Below are 17,411 nucleotides of genomic sequence, written 5' to 3' on the forward strand. Positions count from 1 at the left end.
TCACAGAAAGCAAAAGGATGTGGTATATAAAAGACATGCAAATTCCTTTAGATATTCCTTTTAACTTTATGTAAACTTTAACCTCTGACTTCACAAGCCTCAATCAAAAAAAAAGTTCTGTAGTATCTTTGTTCTGTAAAAAATGGAGGGCTATAATGTCACATCTGGTTTTGGCTGTGATATGGTTGCCCTGGACTGCATTAACCATTAGCCTCATCAGACTGCTACAAATCACATGACCCTGTCACATGCTCTAAAGTTTGCACTCACCTGTTTTGTGTTCTCTCTCAATTAATGTCCCTGTATATGTCCTTAGTTTTCCCTGTTTATTTGCTGTTTATTTTATCTGTGGTGTGCAGCATCTTGTGTGGTTGGTGCTAGGCTCTTCACTATTTTTGTTTTGTCTTTGTTTGTCTTTTCTGTCATTAAAAGCCCATTTGTCTACATTTCCAGGATTCTGTGTTACGGTAATTATCATGTACAGTAGCAGCCACAGGGCTATAACATGTATAAAATTATATATATAGACTTATAAAATCTTAAAATAGAATGAAAGGCTGTAGTTTTACCTGGGCTGCCTGCATCTGCCAGGTGACACAGACTGAGCTCATACACTCCAGTTATTCGGTTTCTACACAGAAGAAGAATAATATGCAAGAAACAGCACAAAAGCAAGAGTCAAAAGTCTGGTTTCAGTGAATGGTTAACAAAAACAAAGTTTTTTATGTTTTTCCTGAAAGGCTTGTACTCTGTGTGTGTGTGTGTGTGTGTGTGTGTGTGTGTGTAAGGCAAGGTGTGTTTACCCTTCACATGGCCTTAGGCTCCCGCTGCTGAACAGGTTCCTTATGGAGCGTGTGGCTGAGAGCTTAGCATCTCGGGAATAAAAAACCATGCTGAAGTCTTTGGTTATTACTGTAGGCTGTGTGCAGTTCTCCATCTAAGAGACGGAACTTATTTTTAGACAACTTGTAAGCTGTTTTTTTTAAATCAGTGTGACATGGCTCATGCAGGGCAAAAGCTTTCAATTAAACCACAAAAGATGATACCTGCAATCTGAGATTCCAGTGTTTAATATTTTTTAAATGTATAGCAAATCATGATTGCTGCAGTAATCGTGGATATCCACTCATATAAATCAACTTATCTGGAACACAGGATAATATTACCTCCAGGTAAGCAGACAAAGTCATATAGATTTTCTCCCCATATGGAGTCACTCTGTTCAGCAGGAGTGAGTTGTGCATGGAAGAATCCCAGGCAGCTTCAAAGCGATAGAATGTCCTAGACATTGCATCGAGGGAGATTTAGCATTATCACTGTTCCACTCAAAATGAATTGCTTTAATAAGTTTATAATTAAAGATAACTTAAAAACAAATATTAATATGGCAGTAACTGAGGTACAACAAATATCAATCATTTCATGTACATTAATAAGCAGACATCTTAAAGCTTATTATCTTATAATCTTATTATTTTAAGATTGCTAAAGTGATTTCAAAAAGCCACCGATTACAGAAAATTAGCATTGCAGGATATTAGCATGCCAAAATGAAAAATAATAATAATACACCAAACACTTAAGATTCTTCCTAAAGAACACAATTAGTAATATAATGAAAGATGACAAAATTATTATGGAAAGAAATGATAACAAGAACTGATGAGGTGGGTGAATGTGGGACAATTATACCTAAAATCAATTCCCAAGGAAATGCTTTGTGCGGTAAAAAAAAATCAGAGGCAAAGGCAAAACCATGGGCAAAGAGGCAAAGGCATAGGCCAAGTTCTCATAAGTGTCCCATAATGACATGAAAAATGTGTTATTTCTTATTGAAACTCCTCCATACAAGTTGTAATCACGATAAAGACCTCTATATTGCCTCATATCTCTTCCTAATGGTCATTAAAATACAAATTATTGATGAAAAAAAACAGCCCATCCCAAAACATAATTTGTAACATAACTGTTGATAATTTACTGCCCTGCTAGTATTTGGTCTGTCTGAATTTCATGAGAAAGTATGAAATGAAAGCAGGATGGGTTGCGTCTCAAACAAAGACCTATTCCACCCTACTGATCCTCCACTCTGATTAATGTAAGTCTTGAACTTTCAGATAGGTTCGTTTCTATTTCTGGCCTTGTTCCATGTGTGCACTTATGGTACTTTGAATGCAAGGGTGAGTAGCTGTGAAGCCTAAAACAGATCAGGGGAGAAACAGACTTTATGTTCATTTGCAATTTGATTTCATACTGTATATGAATAAATTAAACGTGCTCTTGAGGGGCATACAGTAATGAAATTGTAATGGAAAAATAAATAAATAATTCACCTCAGCACAGAGAACACATCACTGGTACTCAATAACTCACTGTGTAAAACTATATAAAAATTAACTATTATATATCTTTAAAAAACTTATTTTAATACACTTTGTGTGTTGCAACCACTGTTTATTTCTCTTGTTTTGATTGTCTAAAACAAATCTCACTTCTGTATCACTATAGCTTGGTGCTTTGGCTCAATTTATCAACTCTCATCTAAAAACATGCAAAAAAAAAAAAAACACATGGCGTGCTTGGTTTACTACCTGCAGCTGAATCGCTTTCTTACTGTAATCAAATTGCACCAGAGTTCCCTGTATTTTAAAATTACAGTTCACCTGGAATCTAATTGAGACTGCCTCACTCATAACCGCTTGAACCAGTTGCTTTTTTCCACACCTGAATATGATTGCCTCACATCTCTAAATGAACCTCACAGTGGAGGCAAAACAGTACTGACTGTTTGTAGCACAAGTGAAGTCACCCTTAGATGAGTAATACACAGCTGGACTGAGGAGGACAGAGAAGTGTGAGACAGTTTCACTGAGGACATGGTGTTTTACATAGTAGGACAGAGAGAGGAGAAAAAAGAGAGAATCTGGAGGGGACATTCTCAACTGTTACATGCCTATATAGTATATTCTTTTTGTGCCCTCTTAGTCTCCTCACTATTTTTCACTTCATCCTATCTTATCAGGCCATCTAGCCTGTAAGTCATGCTCTTGGCAGGGTATGCAAGGAACCATCCTTTTTGGCTCCACATCCATCGAGGGCCTAAATGAGATTTGAGAATTGTTCAGTGCACAGGAGTGAGTTAGCTATGAAAGCTCTACCATTGAGGTAATGGTTTCATGGATTAGCTTTTAGTGCTCTGGCTCTGCAAGCCCCGCTAACAGCCAGGTGCTGTAGTTTTCTGTTGTCGCTAGTATTTAAAGTCACCATTTGAAGTGTGTGACAGGGTGTAGGGGTATAAACACTGACTTCTGTGCTGCTGCCAGAGTCACAGCACAGATTTGATGAGAGTGCAATGGTACTTCTTATAAGCCCTGTTGGACTTTTACTACCACACCTCCACCCATGCTGAGCACCATGCACTGGGCTTGGACTGGATTTGTTTTGCTCCATTTCCATGGTGCTTGTTTATTTGCTAGCACTGAGGGCTGGACAGATTGAAGTTTGTGGTGCTATTTAGTAAAGCAGGTGATCTCATTTATTCATTAATCTTTAGTAAAATGCTTTATACTGGTCAGAGTCACAATGGATCTGGAGCCTATCCTGGGAACGCTGACACTGAAGTTGGATTACACTCTAGATGGGGAAGTCCATTGAAAGGCACCATGCGTTCAGACTCACACACCAACATCCAACATACAATTCAGTGTAGTTCCATATTCTACATAAATGCATATTGTAACATGTTTTGAGAGGGAAGCCATAAGGGCAAGGGGAGAATATACGTGTAACAGACTTACTCATATGAAACCCTGGTCTAATAACCCAAGATCAGGATTGAACTGGGGTTTCCTGGAGATGTAAACCATGCATCATGCTCAAAATTAATACTGAAATTTACTTCAGATGTTTTCACCTAGATAAGGTGGAAGGCATATCAGAGCATGATGAAAACTTGCACAGCACTGCCCACTAGTGGTGCAATAAAAAACAGGACCATATTTGAAAAAACATTTGATGCATCCTGGAGTGTTGACCTTGCTCATGTTAATGATTGACTTTGTAATTTATAGATTACACCATTAGGAACCAGAGCTGAGTATGGCAGCCTACATATGAGACCATATGAAGTCATGAACCTGCAATGTGTGAGACCTGATTCTCAATTACTGCCCCACATAGCAGCACCTGTGTTTTACATCACAGCTTTGACATTTGTGGTGGAAATCTATCAGTGCTGTGGTACAGACTTAATTAAATCATAATTTGCTACCCAAGAGATGTGTTCTAGATGTTCCAGAACAGTAAATCTTACATGGGTGGATCTGTGAAGAAACAGTGACTCATTATGAAATGACACATAATCAAAAGGCAGCTTTTAACAATTGAATCCATGTTATGACAACATTTTAATAGTCTGTGTGTGAAGAGTTCATTTCTGCTATAAAATCAAATCAGAGCTGTGTTTTTTAGATGTAGCCATGATTTCTGTAATACAACAGGATAAAAAAAATCTCTACCACACCTCCTGCAAAGATCCAGGCAAGATGCAGCTCGTTCAAAGCAAAGCCATGCATTCCACAGCCAACTTAATGTCCCACACTATACTGTGGCCACATATACGCACACAAAAACATTTCCATAGGCTTATAAAGAAAATGTGGAGGAACAGAAAGACGGAATCGAAAAATTGCAGAAGGATACAAAAAGCAGCAAGAGTGAAAAATGGAAAAATATAAAGTACAATGAAAAGTGATTCAAATAAGCCAAGAGAGAAGAAATATGTATAGATGAATCAGAGAATGAGAGGATAGGGATTGGAAAAACAATATACCTAGGCATGTCCGAATCAAGAAACTGTCTGTAAAAACACAAAACAACATTTTGTTAGTGGAGTTGAGGGCAGATGTGTCTGCGCAAGCATCGTCCATGCTGTTACTGGAGAAGGTTTGTTGTAGACACTTAACCAACTGTAGGAGCAACTGTACAGCAGCCATCTTGAAAATGGTTCACTGAACAGAACAGTGCAGTCAGCACAACTGGCTAAGCCTCTGCATTAGTGTCCGGTTCTGTCTCCTTGCTTACTCCTTTGGTTGTGGTCAATGAGATTATGCCTGATGTAAGGATTGTGGTGTAATCCTTGATTGTGGTGTGGTGACCGCAGGGGAAAGGAACTGAGTCTTACTAAAAACATAGGGGTGTACATATTTATATCATAGTGGTGCTTTATTCTTGATTCCTATTGATCAGAAGGTGTTGTTTTTTCTATAAGAGCAGCGCTCTGATAATAATTGACAGTAATAATCACAAGTTTACATTAATCTGCTTGTTCTAATACATTATCATATATATAGCAAGAGCTAATTTACAGGGACTTGAATTTAAATGTATTTGTATATCTGTATATAATCTGATAATAAAAATGTATGAAAAATATGTTATTAAAAAAGGAAAACATATAACTGTTGAGGTGAAGTTTTCTGTAAGTAGACTCCTGTTTCAGTGCTTTGTAATGGTGAATAACATTTTTCTCCATGGGTGAGTCCTCAGGACAGAGCCTTTTCTCTGTAACATTACAAAAACTGATTTTCTGTTACTTTCAAAAGAGAGAAAGAAGGGAGGCTGCTCGTGGAACTGTGATAATTGTCTTGTGGATGTTTCACAGTATTAAATGATGAATTGTATAACATGTACACTTAGAAATTAAAATGACTCAATTTAAACATTCTTTGGAAAACTGCTTTAGTATAAAGAAGAATAAAGCAAATGCTGTTATAGAAACATAATCACTTCCCGCCAACCCCAACACACCACTCTGTTTATGACTGATTTCTTATAACAGCAGACCCTATATATACTGTATATTCCTTACCTAGAGTGAATAAACTTGTTAAAAAAAATCCAAAATCTCACAACATATACTGTCCAATGTCAATGTACCTTACGGTTTATGTGATGCTGCTGTAAGTAATGGCACAGTGAAATCTAATGACATCATTTGCATTTTTCTCTGACATGAAATGTCATCACATCAACTGGACTGCTCATCATGCTATGAGTTACAATAAGATCAATGAAAGTAGATCAAGAGGTGGTTTCTCCCAGACATGAGGTTTAATTCATCCAGGGATTTTTTTATGTTAGTGATGTTGGATTGTTAGTACTGAATGAAATACAAACTTAACTTCCACAGGAATAAAACAAGTTTTGCATGCAGATCACAAAAATATAATGGTTATCAATAGAGATGCCTGGCTCTATATTTTCAGAGTGGTCAGTCTTTATTAGTGTCTGATTGGTGGAGAGGAAATGGGGTAGAATGGATAGAGTTAATGGATGAATGGACAGATGGAAATGGACACAATGTCACACAGCCAGCAAGGAGGTGAACTAGAGAACCTTCACTGTATTTTATAATCCATTGGGGATTCAAGGATTAGAAGGCAGTAATTTTTTATTTTTTTATCAGAAACCTCATTCTGGATAAAAAATAAAAAGAAGATCAAAATGGTAGCACATTATTTGAATAATATTTACATTTACATTCATAAGCATTGTGTGAATATATTTTATAAATCAATATCATATTATTAATGTCAATACTTAGGTGTTTTTATGCTTATGAAAGTAGTATAAACACCCTTTGTTGGCCCTCTTATTAAAGTCGTTGTAACAAAAGCATCACAAACAGGTGTCCATGTTCTGTGTCCAAAGCTTCCTGACCCATAATCCTCTGGGTCCTATCAAGCACCAGGCTCTAACAAAGGTTTTATACAACCGTGGTAGCAGCCCTTCTGTAACCCCATATTTGACATTATGTGGGCTTTGGTAAAGGTGTGTGTGTTTTCATATTGGAAATGCTGAAATCCTAATGGATCTATGTGGAGTCTCAAAGGCCGTGCATGACAGCTCCAGCTGCCAGACACCTTTGCCATGCAGAGGAACATAAAAGTCAACACATCTTTCCTCTCCAACAAAAGTTAGCACTATGGCTCTATGTGTGTTTCTGAATTGCTCCCCTGAGTCAGGCCTTTAAGATGTCTTTGAAACACAACTAGCACTGCATCATTTCAGGCTGGCCAAAAAAACAATAGCTTTGGAAGTGATCTGTTTTAGGTTTTTTGGTGCACTGCTTGTCAGCACTTTGGCTGCTTATCTATGATTAGATGCCAAGGTAGAAATGACAGGAAATAAAGAGCTGTATAATGCCTAGCCTGTCCTGAAAGAACAACTGACGTGCTGAAGGTCTGCTGCTTCAGTGTCAGTATTTCCTACAAAGTAGATAGAGTTCTGTGCATTCAGATTGTGAGAAAGAACACGGTCCTACAACCCACATAAATCTTTAATAGACAGATATACGTGAAGTGTGTGAAGTGATGTGGATTCACCTCCTTTTGAGCAAATTTTGAGCAAACAGCCATTAAACATAATACCAACAACCAACAGATTCCCAGGAATATTTTTTACAGCAAGGTTCATTGTGTAGTCTAAGGAAATGTCTATACATGATCTGCATAACATAGGACCTTAGGAAATAAACTTTACAAGAATGCGTAAAATGGTGAAATAAAGTAAAAAAAAAAAAATTTAAAAAAAAATAATAAAATAAAACAAAACACTGGTAATAGAACCATTATGCTGTGCTTAAAGTGAAAAGGTAAAATAAAAAAAATCAATAAATGTTTTCTTTTACCAATATATAGGACAAATATAGGACATCTCATGTCCTCATGTACTCATGTACTCTTGTTTATGAGCAAAATGCAAAACATCATTTAAATATAATTATTAATTACAATTTCTTTTCAGAATCTCTTGATATCATGATTCAGAAACCTACCTGTCATCTGGAAATGGCTGGATGTATCCAGCAGACAGGATGTTAAGGGACAGAATGTTGGGGTCAATGATGGTCTCATCTGCTTCTGGAGTGTTTCTAATGCGGCCTGGAATAAAAACATGTGCTCGAGTGCTGTTCTATTTACCACTAAAACTGCCACCTTTATTTTAAAATTACCGGATTTGGGAAAAGATAAGAAATGAACTCACCTACAACCAGCTCACGAACCTCTTTCCAAAAAATGTCACCCCCTGACTCGTGCACTATAGTCACTGTCACTCTTCTTTGAATTCCCTGTGGGGAAAAAAAAGATTCATCCAAATTTAGCAAGTATGCTTAAAGTCATATAGGTGTTATGTGTGGTAATAAGTGTGTGTAAGAAGTGATCTGAATTAATACGATAAGTAGACCTGGTGTAACAGGAAGGTGCCATGACAGGGCATTCCACCTCTGTGGTCAACTACAGCAGGGATGTAGCTATGAAAGAGAAGTAAAACACAAAGCATACTGTACATAAAAAGTAATAAATAAATTTATTAAAAAAACAGCAGTTAAAAAACACTTTCAAAGAAAAAGAATAACCCTCGTTTATCAATCTTTTATTAAAGTTATGTGTAAATGGTTTTCTAAGATAAACGAATCTTTCAGTAATACTGATTTTCTTCCTCCTCACGAAAGTATGTTAATAAATGCCAATCATCTGTAAATTACTCATCATGTTCATAAGACAGCTGATTTAGTGATTCCCAAAAATTCATAACAGTGAATATGATCTTCTCCTATTCAGTTATTCGCTTTATCTCACCAGGTGAAATAGATAAAGACATTAGAAAAACTCACTCTCCATTGGCCTCCAGCTCACAGATCTCAAATAATACCATTAAGTCATATTTGCAGTGGCAGGGCCCGGCTGTGGGTCGGGTGAGGGTCGTCAGCTTAGTAGCAGGTACTGAAAGAGAGAAAGAGTGTATATGATTTTTAGGGATATATTAGAGTGTGTAATTGAATTTTCACTCATAAGCTGGAGAAGAGGTATCTGTTTAAGAGAATAAAAAAAAGGAGGGAAAATGTAAAATTGGAAGAAATAAGGCCAAAGAGGTAAGACATACAATAGTCAGAAAAGGGATACAATGGAAACCAAGGGTCCAGAGGAAAGGCAAATTCTGTGTCTGATGAAATTCTTCAATCTGAATGATTGAACAGTCGTCTGAATAACAGTGATCCTTTCACATCTGCAGTTTTGGAAATAATCTTTATGTGTTTGTATTTTTAGTTTAGTTTCTAAAAAAATTGTATACAATACTAGGAAATATACTTCATAAATTATATTTGATTAAGTACTTTTTTACTTAATTTTTTATTGTATTTGAAGAAGAAAATAAAATAAACAGCAAATGTTAAAGGACTACTGTAGCAATAAACCCACATTCATCCCAAATGTGACACATCTCGTACATGCAGCACAGGTTCAATAGAGGACACAATATTAAGCCACATGTGTGTAGAAAAGTCGCTATTTCTGATTAATATGAGGAAATGAGAAAGCACTGGAAAAACACGCCAGATAATTACAGGTCTGTGGAAAGTCTTTGGACCAAACTGCTCTCTCATTCATGCAGTTATTTGTTCGTTAACTTTTTTTACAAAAAAGTTTACTTTTTTACGCATTTACACTTTAGCATTATCGGTATAGCAATCTAAAGCTGTCAATTTTTGTCAGTTTCATTCTTTTCAGATATAATGAAAGAGAAATTTTTGATTTGACAATAATTTAATTCAAGTGCACATGAACTGGGATTTTTTTTACGAAACTAAAACATTTTATTTGCACAAAATATAAACTACTGGTTGTAGACGGATTGGAAAATGTGTTCTTTGGCCACTTTCACATGAACCTTTACAACTTCAAAAAGCTCTGCATATTCTCATTGCTATTGCTTTCATCCAATGACAAACAGTTTGGATTCCCATTTATGTCCCATTTATGTTATGAGAATATAATTGGATGTAATAAACTAAACAAAAGATACAATTCTCTCTAAATTTTAAAAATCTCTTGTACGACATTGTACCTTTATAACAGCAACTCACTATTACTACAGTTTAAATTAAGCACCAAAGAACGAAAAAAATCAATTGCCGTGAACATGTCATGAATCAAAGTTAGACTGCATTAGATGAGATGAGTGCCTTTGTTTCAGGGAATTTCCCAGACCTCGTACAAACTTGACCGTTACAAACCCGGCTTCTGAGCTTTAATTACTGAACAGATAGACAGGGGTGGGGCTGTCAGCTTGGGTTGCCCCTCCCCCTCGAGAAGGAAGGAAGCTGCGACCCCCGCTGCACTGAGGGCATGCCCTGAGATGGAGTCCACCAATGCCCCGTTGAATACATCAGGCACCAGGTAACGAATCAGCTCCAGCGTCTTCTCACGATCTGATGGGGCATCGCTGTCTGCAGCTGAATTCCCACCCCGAATGATACACAACTGATGTGACATGGACCCCAAAGCAACAAAAGTGACAAAGCAAAACAACTACTGCCTATATGCTAAAGCTGTATAGCTAAAGTACCATGACGACAAAGACAACATACAAAAAACAAAGCAAACACAAGCTGCCATTTTACAGACTGTGGAACGTACAATGCTTGAATATAACATACATATTATTATTAAGACTTTGATGGCTGCTCTCACCTGGTTTAGATAGAGGCATGACTCTTGGGAACTGTCTTCTGCATGGACGTAATGGGCTAATGAGAGAAACAGACACTTAAGATTGACATGCAATAAGAAGAAACAGCAAGACAAACCAGACATAATAACATGAAGTAATAACCTGATTAGGTCCTTGCACAGTGGAGGGAATGGCTGTTTCTGATAATGACCAAACACTTCAAATACAATAGGCTGGGTCTTTATGTACTCCACAAAAGACTTTGTGACCTCCACTGCAATCTGAAGAACCAAATACACAATGTCTTTTTATGAAAAATACGTGATGGTGACTAAAATGATTAGAAACGTTTTCTGTTGAGGAGTCTTACATTTTGCACATGATAAAAGCCCAGTGGTGGACCACGTCCAGTGTTTTTCAGTGGCTCTGTGGAAAAGGCCTCATCATGCCGGTGAATAAAGCTGAAAACAGAGGTGAGAAAAAGCTGTACAGCTCTGACACAAATTTAATGAAATGTATTCATTTAGAAATCCATATACTTTCATTAATCCGTGTTAAGACAATAGACCGTTAAAGAGCGTTAATAGTGTTGCTCTGTTTAGGAGAAAGGACATACTTAAACTGGCAGAAGATGTCTGCATATTCAGCAGAGATGCTAGACGCTTGGAGCACAGTGACTCTAAATGTAAAGAGCTCTCCAATCTTCAGATGGTCCAAAGCACCATCTAGAACACCGTCTTTCAAAATATTGTCATCTTCTGGGTCAGCTAAGAAGACATAAAATAATTTCCACGATGACATACAGTTCAGTGTAAAAATTGGTTGAGTTTATAGAAGAAAAGACTCACAGGGCTAGATCTAACTTTAAAATTATTTTTAGATTATTTCATTAAAATAATGTTTTAACAATTATTCAATTAATGTATACCTATTCCTTGGAAAGATTTTCAAATTTGAAAGTATTTATGTCATTGATGTCATGAAGTCATTTTACTGGCATGTATATCCCCTACTAAATATCTGATCTACTGATATTGGTGACTATTCAAACTATTTTAATGCAATTGCTTGGGTACTTTATTTGTTACCTGCGCAGGTGTTGTTGTTGACCTCATCGGCAGATGGCACCATCTCTGCATTCTGTCCTTCACCCTCCACAATCCGGAGTTCCTCTTGGGAAAGTCCAGTGCGGGAAAGACTGGCTGGGCAGGAATCTGATTGGAACTGAGAGAGAGAGAGAGAGAGAGAGAGAGGGAGGGAGAGAGGGAGAGAGAGAGAGAGAGAGAGAGAGAGAGAGAGAGAGAGAGAGAGAGAGAGAGAGAGAGAGAGAGAGAGAGAGGCTTGTTTACAATTAACACAATTTAAATTATAATACATAATAATTACTTGTATTATAATATAAGCCATCTCACAAACACACTCGCACACACACACACAGTTAATAATTTTGTTGAGAATAGTTTTACCTTCTCAAACTGCTGATCCTCAAAGGAGATCTTGGCTGTTCCAGATTGCCTCACACCTGAGCCATAATCGGGTGCCTCCTCATCAGCTGGAGGAAAAACCAGAGAGCCTTCACTTCACTTCTTCATGAAGTCACACATACCCTGCCCTTAAGATTGACCAACTCGAGGTCTACACAATTTAGCATCACTCATATCACTTAGTACAAAATCTCAAGAGAGACAATTTTGCTGTACCATCTGATTATTCTCACTACTGTGTTACTAAATCTGTGTTACTATATATATAGTAACAAAGATTTTTTTATTTATCAAAAACATATTTATCAAAATTTAGGGTCCCAATCTTACCTGATATTGCCTGCACCGCTACACGCAAGAAACCCTTGACCTCTCCCTTCTCACTGACAATGGCTACTCGATGTACCAGGGGCACAGGATACAGCAGATTGCTCAAATACACAAAAGCCCTGAAGGAGACAAGAAATATGAGATGAGTGGGGTAAAAAAGAAATGCACTTTGTGCCAGGAGACAGACATTTTGATACAATGGACAAACACAACACAGAACTGCAAAGCAACCAAACAAGCAGGGACTGCTGTGGCCCTTGACATGACTGCCCCTCAGTGGAAATCTTAAATAAACTACTTAACTGTATGCAACAAGCATGTCTGCATTTTTAGAGGTTAAAATCCTTTGTTGGGTTTAAGGAGCATGGGATAGGAATACCACTAAGCTCTTTATAGCACACTGGTCAGAATGAATGGACTAAGCACGGGGCTGCATGTGAGTGCAAATTTGAAACTGCTTGTATGTTTGGTGCTTCTTAGGAAAGTAATCATGGCTTGTAATCTCAGTCTGAAAGTAAAATTTCTTTCACAGTTAGCCACCTGACTAAACCTCAGCAAAGCTCTGTCCAAAATCCAAAGCATACCAACAACAGTAAACGAGTCAACTATAGACTTAATAAGAAAAAAAATGTGCTGCAAACATTTTAATGTTGTTTGGTTCATGTCAATATTTTATGTTAGAAATTCAAGGTTGCATCTAGATAAATGAATTTACGTTTTACATTCAAAACTACGCTACGCTTTTGGTTTACGTACACATGTTCAGAACTGAGTTTCCCATCATCCCATGGAGGGTAGACATTTAAGGGGAAAGGAGTGGTCATCAAAGGCAAGATTGGTGAGGTGCAAACAAGGCATGCTCTGAACTAAAAGAAATGATCTGCAAAAGAAAAAAGGCATGCTCTGGCTCTGAACAAAAAGAAAATTCGCAAAAAAGATTGACTCAGATTTTAAGAAAGCAAATAAAAAACACCAAGCGTTACTTAGTTGAAATAAACACTGCCAGCCCTGAGATTAGTGTGACATCTAGATAGGAACAATAAGAAGCAATACTCTCACTTCCACAGATGTGTGACGTGACAAGTGCAGCTGACCTCAAAAACCAAAAGAAATGAGCGTGAGCCAATCCAATAATCCAAGGTCTCTGTGTCCAACCTCACAAAAAGTGTGAATTGAAATAAATGCTGTGGCATGCCTTGAAGAGACAGCTGTTCTAGAAACCAGCTCTTTCATCTCGAGATATGGGAGACAACCTAAATTACGGTGATATTACTGAAAATAGTTATCAAGTGACTGGATGTACAATTTGATTTCGTTCATTGGAAATCCATGCCATGTATAGGATCAAATCTGAGCTTGTTTGTTTATCTGTTAGGCAAATATTAAAAATGATAAAATGGACCTATTAAGAATCATTAGGTGCTGCAGCAGAATTTAGCATGAAGCACTTAATTCATCCAGAGCCGTTCCATGCAAGGCTAATCTTTGAGGTTTAACAATGAATTATAAACACCATATTCCCTGAGAAAAGATTTATCCCAATCTTTTCAGGAGGGATACCCAAGCTATGAATTCATATAATTTTGATGAAAGTCAGAATGTATGAAAATGACAGAAGACAGCTTTAAATCCACTAAATGTCTACCAAATTCAAGGTGAAAAAAGGTGACAATGAGACTCATACAGTTTCAACGTACTGTGAATCTGTATAGTTGGACAGGAGCTAATATTGTTATAATATACTCTTCCTGTAACATTAATACATATAATAATATATTATTAAATTATTCTCTTCCTGTGAGATGATGTCACCCTGCCTGATTTGGTTAAGGAAGATCTTTTCCAAGCTCATTAAGCACCAGCTAAAAGAATATCTCAAATAATTTCTGTCACCACTATTGCAATCCACTGCTGTGGTTATAAATTACAAACAATTTTCTGTGCTGTTTTGTGCATTCACGGGCCTTTTTAATAGGAACAGCAATACACCTGCACATGGACATTCAGTAATCAAATCAGATATAGGTCAAGAGCACCAGAATGAAGAAAAAGTGTGTTCTCTGTGATTTTTACCATGGCAAAGATGTAGTTTGAGTTTTTTAGTAACTGCTAATGTGCTGGAATTTCTCCTTGGATTTCTCTCTAAAGTTTAACCAGAATGGTGTGAAAACCTCAGTTAATAACAGAGATCAATAAAGGATAACCAAAGTGGTATAAGCTGACAGAATGCCCATAGTAACGCAAATGATAATTATTAAGAATGATTATTATAATTATTAAATCTTTATAACCACAGTGATCAATAAAGCAACAAAACATTGACCTTGAGGTGGGTACAGTAACAACAGCAGAAGACCACACAAGAACCAAAATCTGGGGCCATCCCTGGCACAGACTCACCCAACCTGGACAAAAACGGTCTAGTTTTGGTTTGTGCCTATGCCTCAGATTCCTGTTCTTGGCCGACAGCAGTAGAAACTGAAGTGATCTGCTGTTGTAGCACATAAACCTCAAGATTTGATGTTGAATGCTGAGATGCTTTTCTGCTCGGCATGGTTATAAAGACTGATTATTTGAGTTCCTAGCAGACATTTTTCTCTGATGTTCCTTATCAACAAGGCCTTTCCAGCCACAGAACTGTCACTGACTTTTTGTCTATCTGTGTAAATTCAACAGTATATTGAGTATCAACAGTTTATGAAATACTCAAAACAGCCCATCCATTACTAACAACTGTGCCACACTCAACACCACAGAGATCAAATTGTTTTCTTCATTCTGATGTTTTATGTGAACACTAAATGAAGCTCTGGACCCGTATCTGCATGATTCTGTGTGTTGTACTACTGCCGCATAATTGGCTGATGGGATAACTGCATGAATGTGCAGGTATATGCTGTAAATCTGGTGGTTTAATATATTACCACCCTGAAGCTGATCATTTTCCAGTTACAGCATGTGTATTATTCCTCTTATACAACAGCATATACCACTTATACCACTATTATCTGAGCCATGATGTTAGAGAAAATTAGTCAACAATGTTATAATGTTCTTTACTTGATTCTGTATGTCATAGGTTTGCATATACAAGTTATGTTGGGTATCTGCACAAGAAAACAGATGTTCTGTGTCTCAGTTTGAAAGAGCTAGTTTCCTTTCCCAGCATGCTCCTGAAACCTCACCAACCTTCCCACTATACTGAACAAAGGAGCACGCTCATAAAACGGGTCCTCCATCTCTCCAGAGTTTCTGCAAAGCCCCTTCTCGTCATCCTTATAAACGTCATCATCTTCATCGCCAAGTTCAGAACACAGATCATCCGACAAGAGCTCATCTGTGATGTCCTCCAGCTCTGCCCCGAGCCCCCCGCAGCGCCGTGACTGGATGAGCTCAGTAGGTTCGGTGGTCTCGGTGGGGTCAGAGAGGGTTGGGGAGGCGATGGAGTCTTTCGCTTGCTCACTAAGGCATGAGGTGAATAGGAGGTTGCTGGTGTAGCCAAAGACATGGGAGCCCAGTTAGTATGGTAACCCTGTTAGTTAGTGTTCACGTAAGGGTTACCTGATGCAGTTCCTCGGTTTTCGAGTAGCCTTTAACATATTTCATTTTTACAGGGTTTACAAACAGCACACCTTGCAGAACAGCATGGATTCATCTTCCTCTAAGTGCGCTTTTCATAACTTCTTAGTAAAAAGAGATCTAAGAGATCACATTTTAACCCTTTAATCTCAAAAGCTGTTGGCAGATCCAGACTTGCAGTCCTTACTCTCATAACTACAAAATCTTTCCTAATTAGGCTACTTAATAATTTATAGTCATTACTGGAAAACATTGGTTAAAATGAATAACTGAATATAATGTAACAGTTATTAGGAGTGATATGAAAAATAGTTTTTATGGAGATTAAGTATATTATACTAGTGAAAGTGCTAAAAGCCTGAATGAGCTCATATTCTCTTAATAGTGAAACACATTCAGCACTGTAAAGAACATTACGATCATTTTATCACTGGCCATGATGATGAAATTATAATGCAAGTTTTTTTTTTCATGCATGTTGCATATCTATAATAATCTATTCAATTTTAAGGAGACAGAGAACCTGTTTGCTAAACATATATTCTTTATTTATGGACGTGACTTGATGCAGAAGCAATTTTTGCTGCTGTGTGATGACAGTGTTTTTCAAAATTCCCTGGGGCTCCAAGCAGCACATTTCTGTGTTCTTCCTTGGCACTCAGCTAATTCATGTTTTTTTTTACAAATGGATCAATGTGTCACATCAGGAAAGAGCACAGAGATGTGTGGTGCATGCCTAGGACTGGGGCTAAAATGTACATACGCTACATGCTTTAAAGCCACATTTGCACCAGACAATATAAACACTCACCTCCCAACCAGACGGAACCAAGGGAAGCGGTCATAGAAAGGGTCTCCTCCCGTCAGCACACTGTCACACTCCTCTGTGGCACCAATGGGGACCTCTGCAGCTCGGTCATACATCTCTCTCATCAGGTCCAAACGCTGCCTACAGGGGGCATCATTACATACATGATCATTTCTTCATATTCAATGTATCATGATATGCCACTTTCTGTTAAGTTAATCTTGGAATAGATATACAAAATTAATGCAAATAAAAGCTCCAGAATGAAATATATTTTTATATATCTACAGCTTTTCCTCCCAACACCATGATGTAATATAAATGACAATATGGCACTATATATGACTAATATATATATATATATATGTATATATATATATATATGTATATATATATATATATATATATATATATATATATATACATATATATATATATATATATATATATATATATATATATATATATATATATATATACATATATATATATATATATATATATATATATATACTAGTCTTATTGTTTCTTAACAATACAGTTCTGTCCTTGTTCTGGATGCAGAAAATATTTAGCCAGCTGCAATATTTCTCATTTGCTAAAAATCTTGTAATGAGACATTTGACTTCTTATACATTATTACTTAACATATAATGCTCACAAAATATGCTACAGTATACTCATGGTCATAGTGA

General features: G+C 37.1%; 1 protein-coding gene across 8 annotated transcripts in view; it reads right to left on the minus strand.

Moving 5' to 3' along the window:
* kif1aa (kinesin family member 1Aa) overlaps positions 1–17,411 on the minus strand; it is a 56,409-nt gene that overhangs the window by 9,132 nt on the left and 29,866 nt on the right. For 2 of the 8 annotated variants that reach the window (XM_060867760.1, XM_060867767.1), the window contains 17 exons: positions 16,720–16,857; positions 15,519–15,818; positions 12,330–12,448; positions 11,982–12,067; positions 11,604–11,739; positions 11,132–11,282; positions 10,886–10,976; positions 10,678–10,796; positions 10,536–10,591; positions 8,678–8,786; positions 8,248–8,314; positions 8,047–8,131; positions 7,838–7,943; positions 4,832–4,858; positions 1,167–1,281; positions 804–937; positions 570–631 (listed from right to left, as the gene is read on the minus strand). In XM_060867760.1, coding sequence (XP_060723743.1) covers positions 570–631; positions 804–937; positions 1,167–1,281; positions 4,832–4,858; positions 7,838–7,943; positions 8,047–8,131; positions 8,248–8,314; positions 8,678–8,786; positions 10,536–10,591; positions 10,678–10,796; positions 10,886–10,976; positions 11,132–11,282; positions 11,604–11,739; positions 11,982–12,067; positions 12,330–12,448; positions 15,519–15,818; positions 16,720–16,857 — 1,901 coding nt within the window. Of the gene's footprint in view, positions 1–569; positions 632–803; positions 938–1,166; positions 1,282–4,831; positions 4,859–7,837; positions 7,944–8,046; positions 8,132–8,247; positions 8,315–8,677; positions 8,787–10,078; positions 10,298–10,535; positions 10,592–10,677; positions 10,797–10,885; positions 10,977–11,131; positions 11,283–11,603; positions 11,740–11,981; positions 12,068–12,329; positions 12,449–15,518; positions 15,819–16,719; positions 16,858–17,411 lie in introns of all 8 variants that reach the window. The other 6 variants (XM_060867765.1, XM_060867763.1, XM_060867766.1 and 3 more) reach the window with 4 other exon arrangements.

This window comes from Tachysurus vachellii, chromosome 4 (genome assembly GCF_030014155.1).
Source record: "Tachysurus vachellii isolate PV-2020 chromosome 4, HZAU_Pvac_v1, whole genome shotgun sequence".
Classification (NCBI taxonomy): Eukaryota; Metazoa; Chordata; class Actinopteri; order Siluriformes; family Bagridae; genus Tachysurus; species Tachysurus vachellii.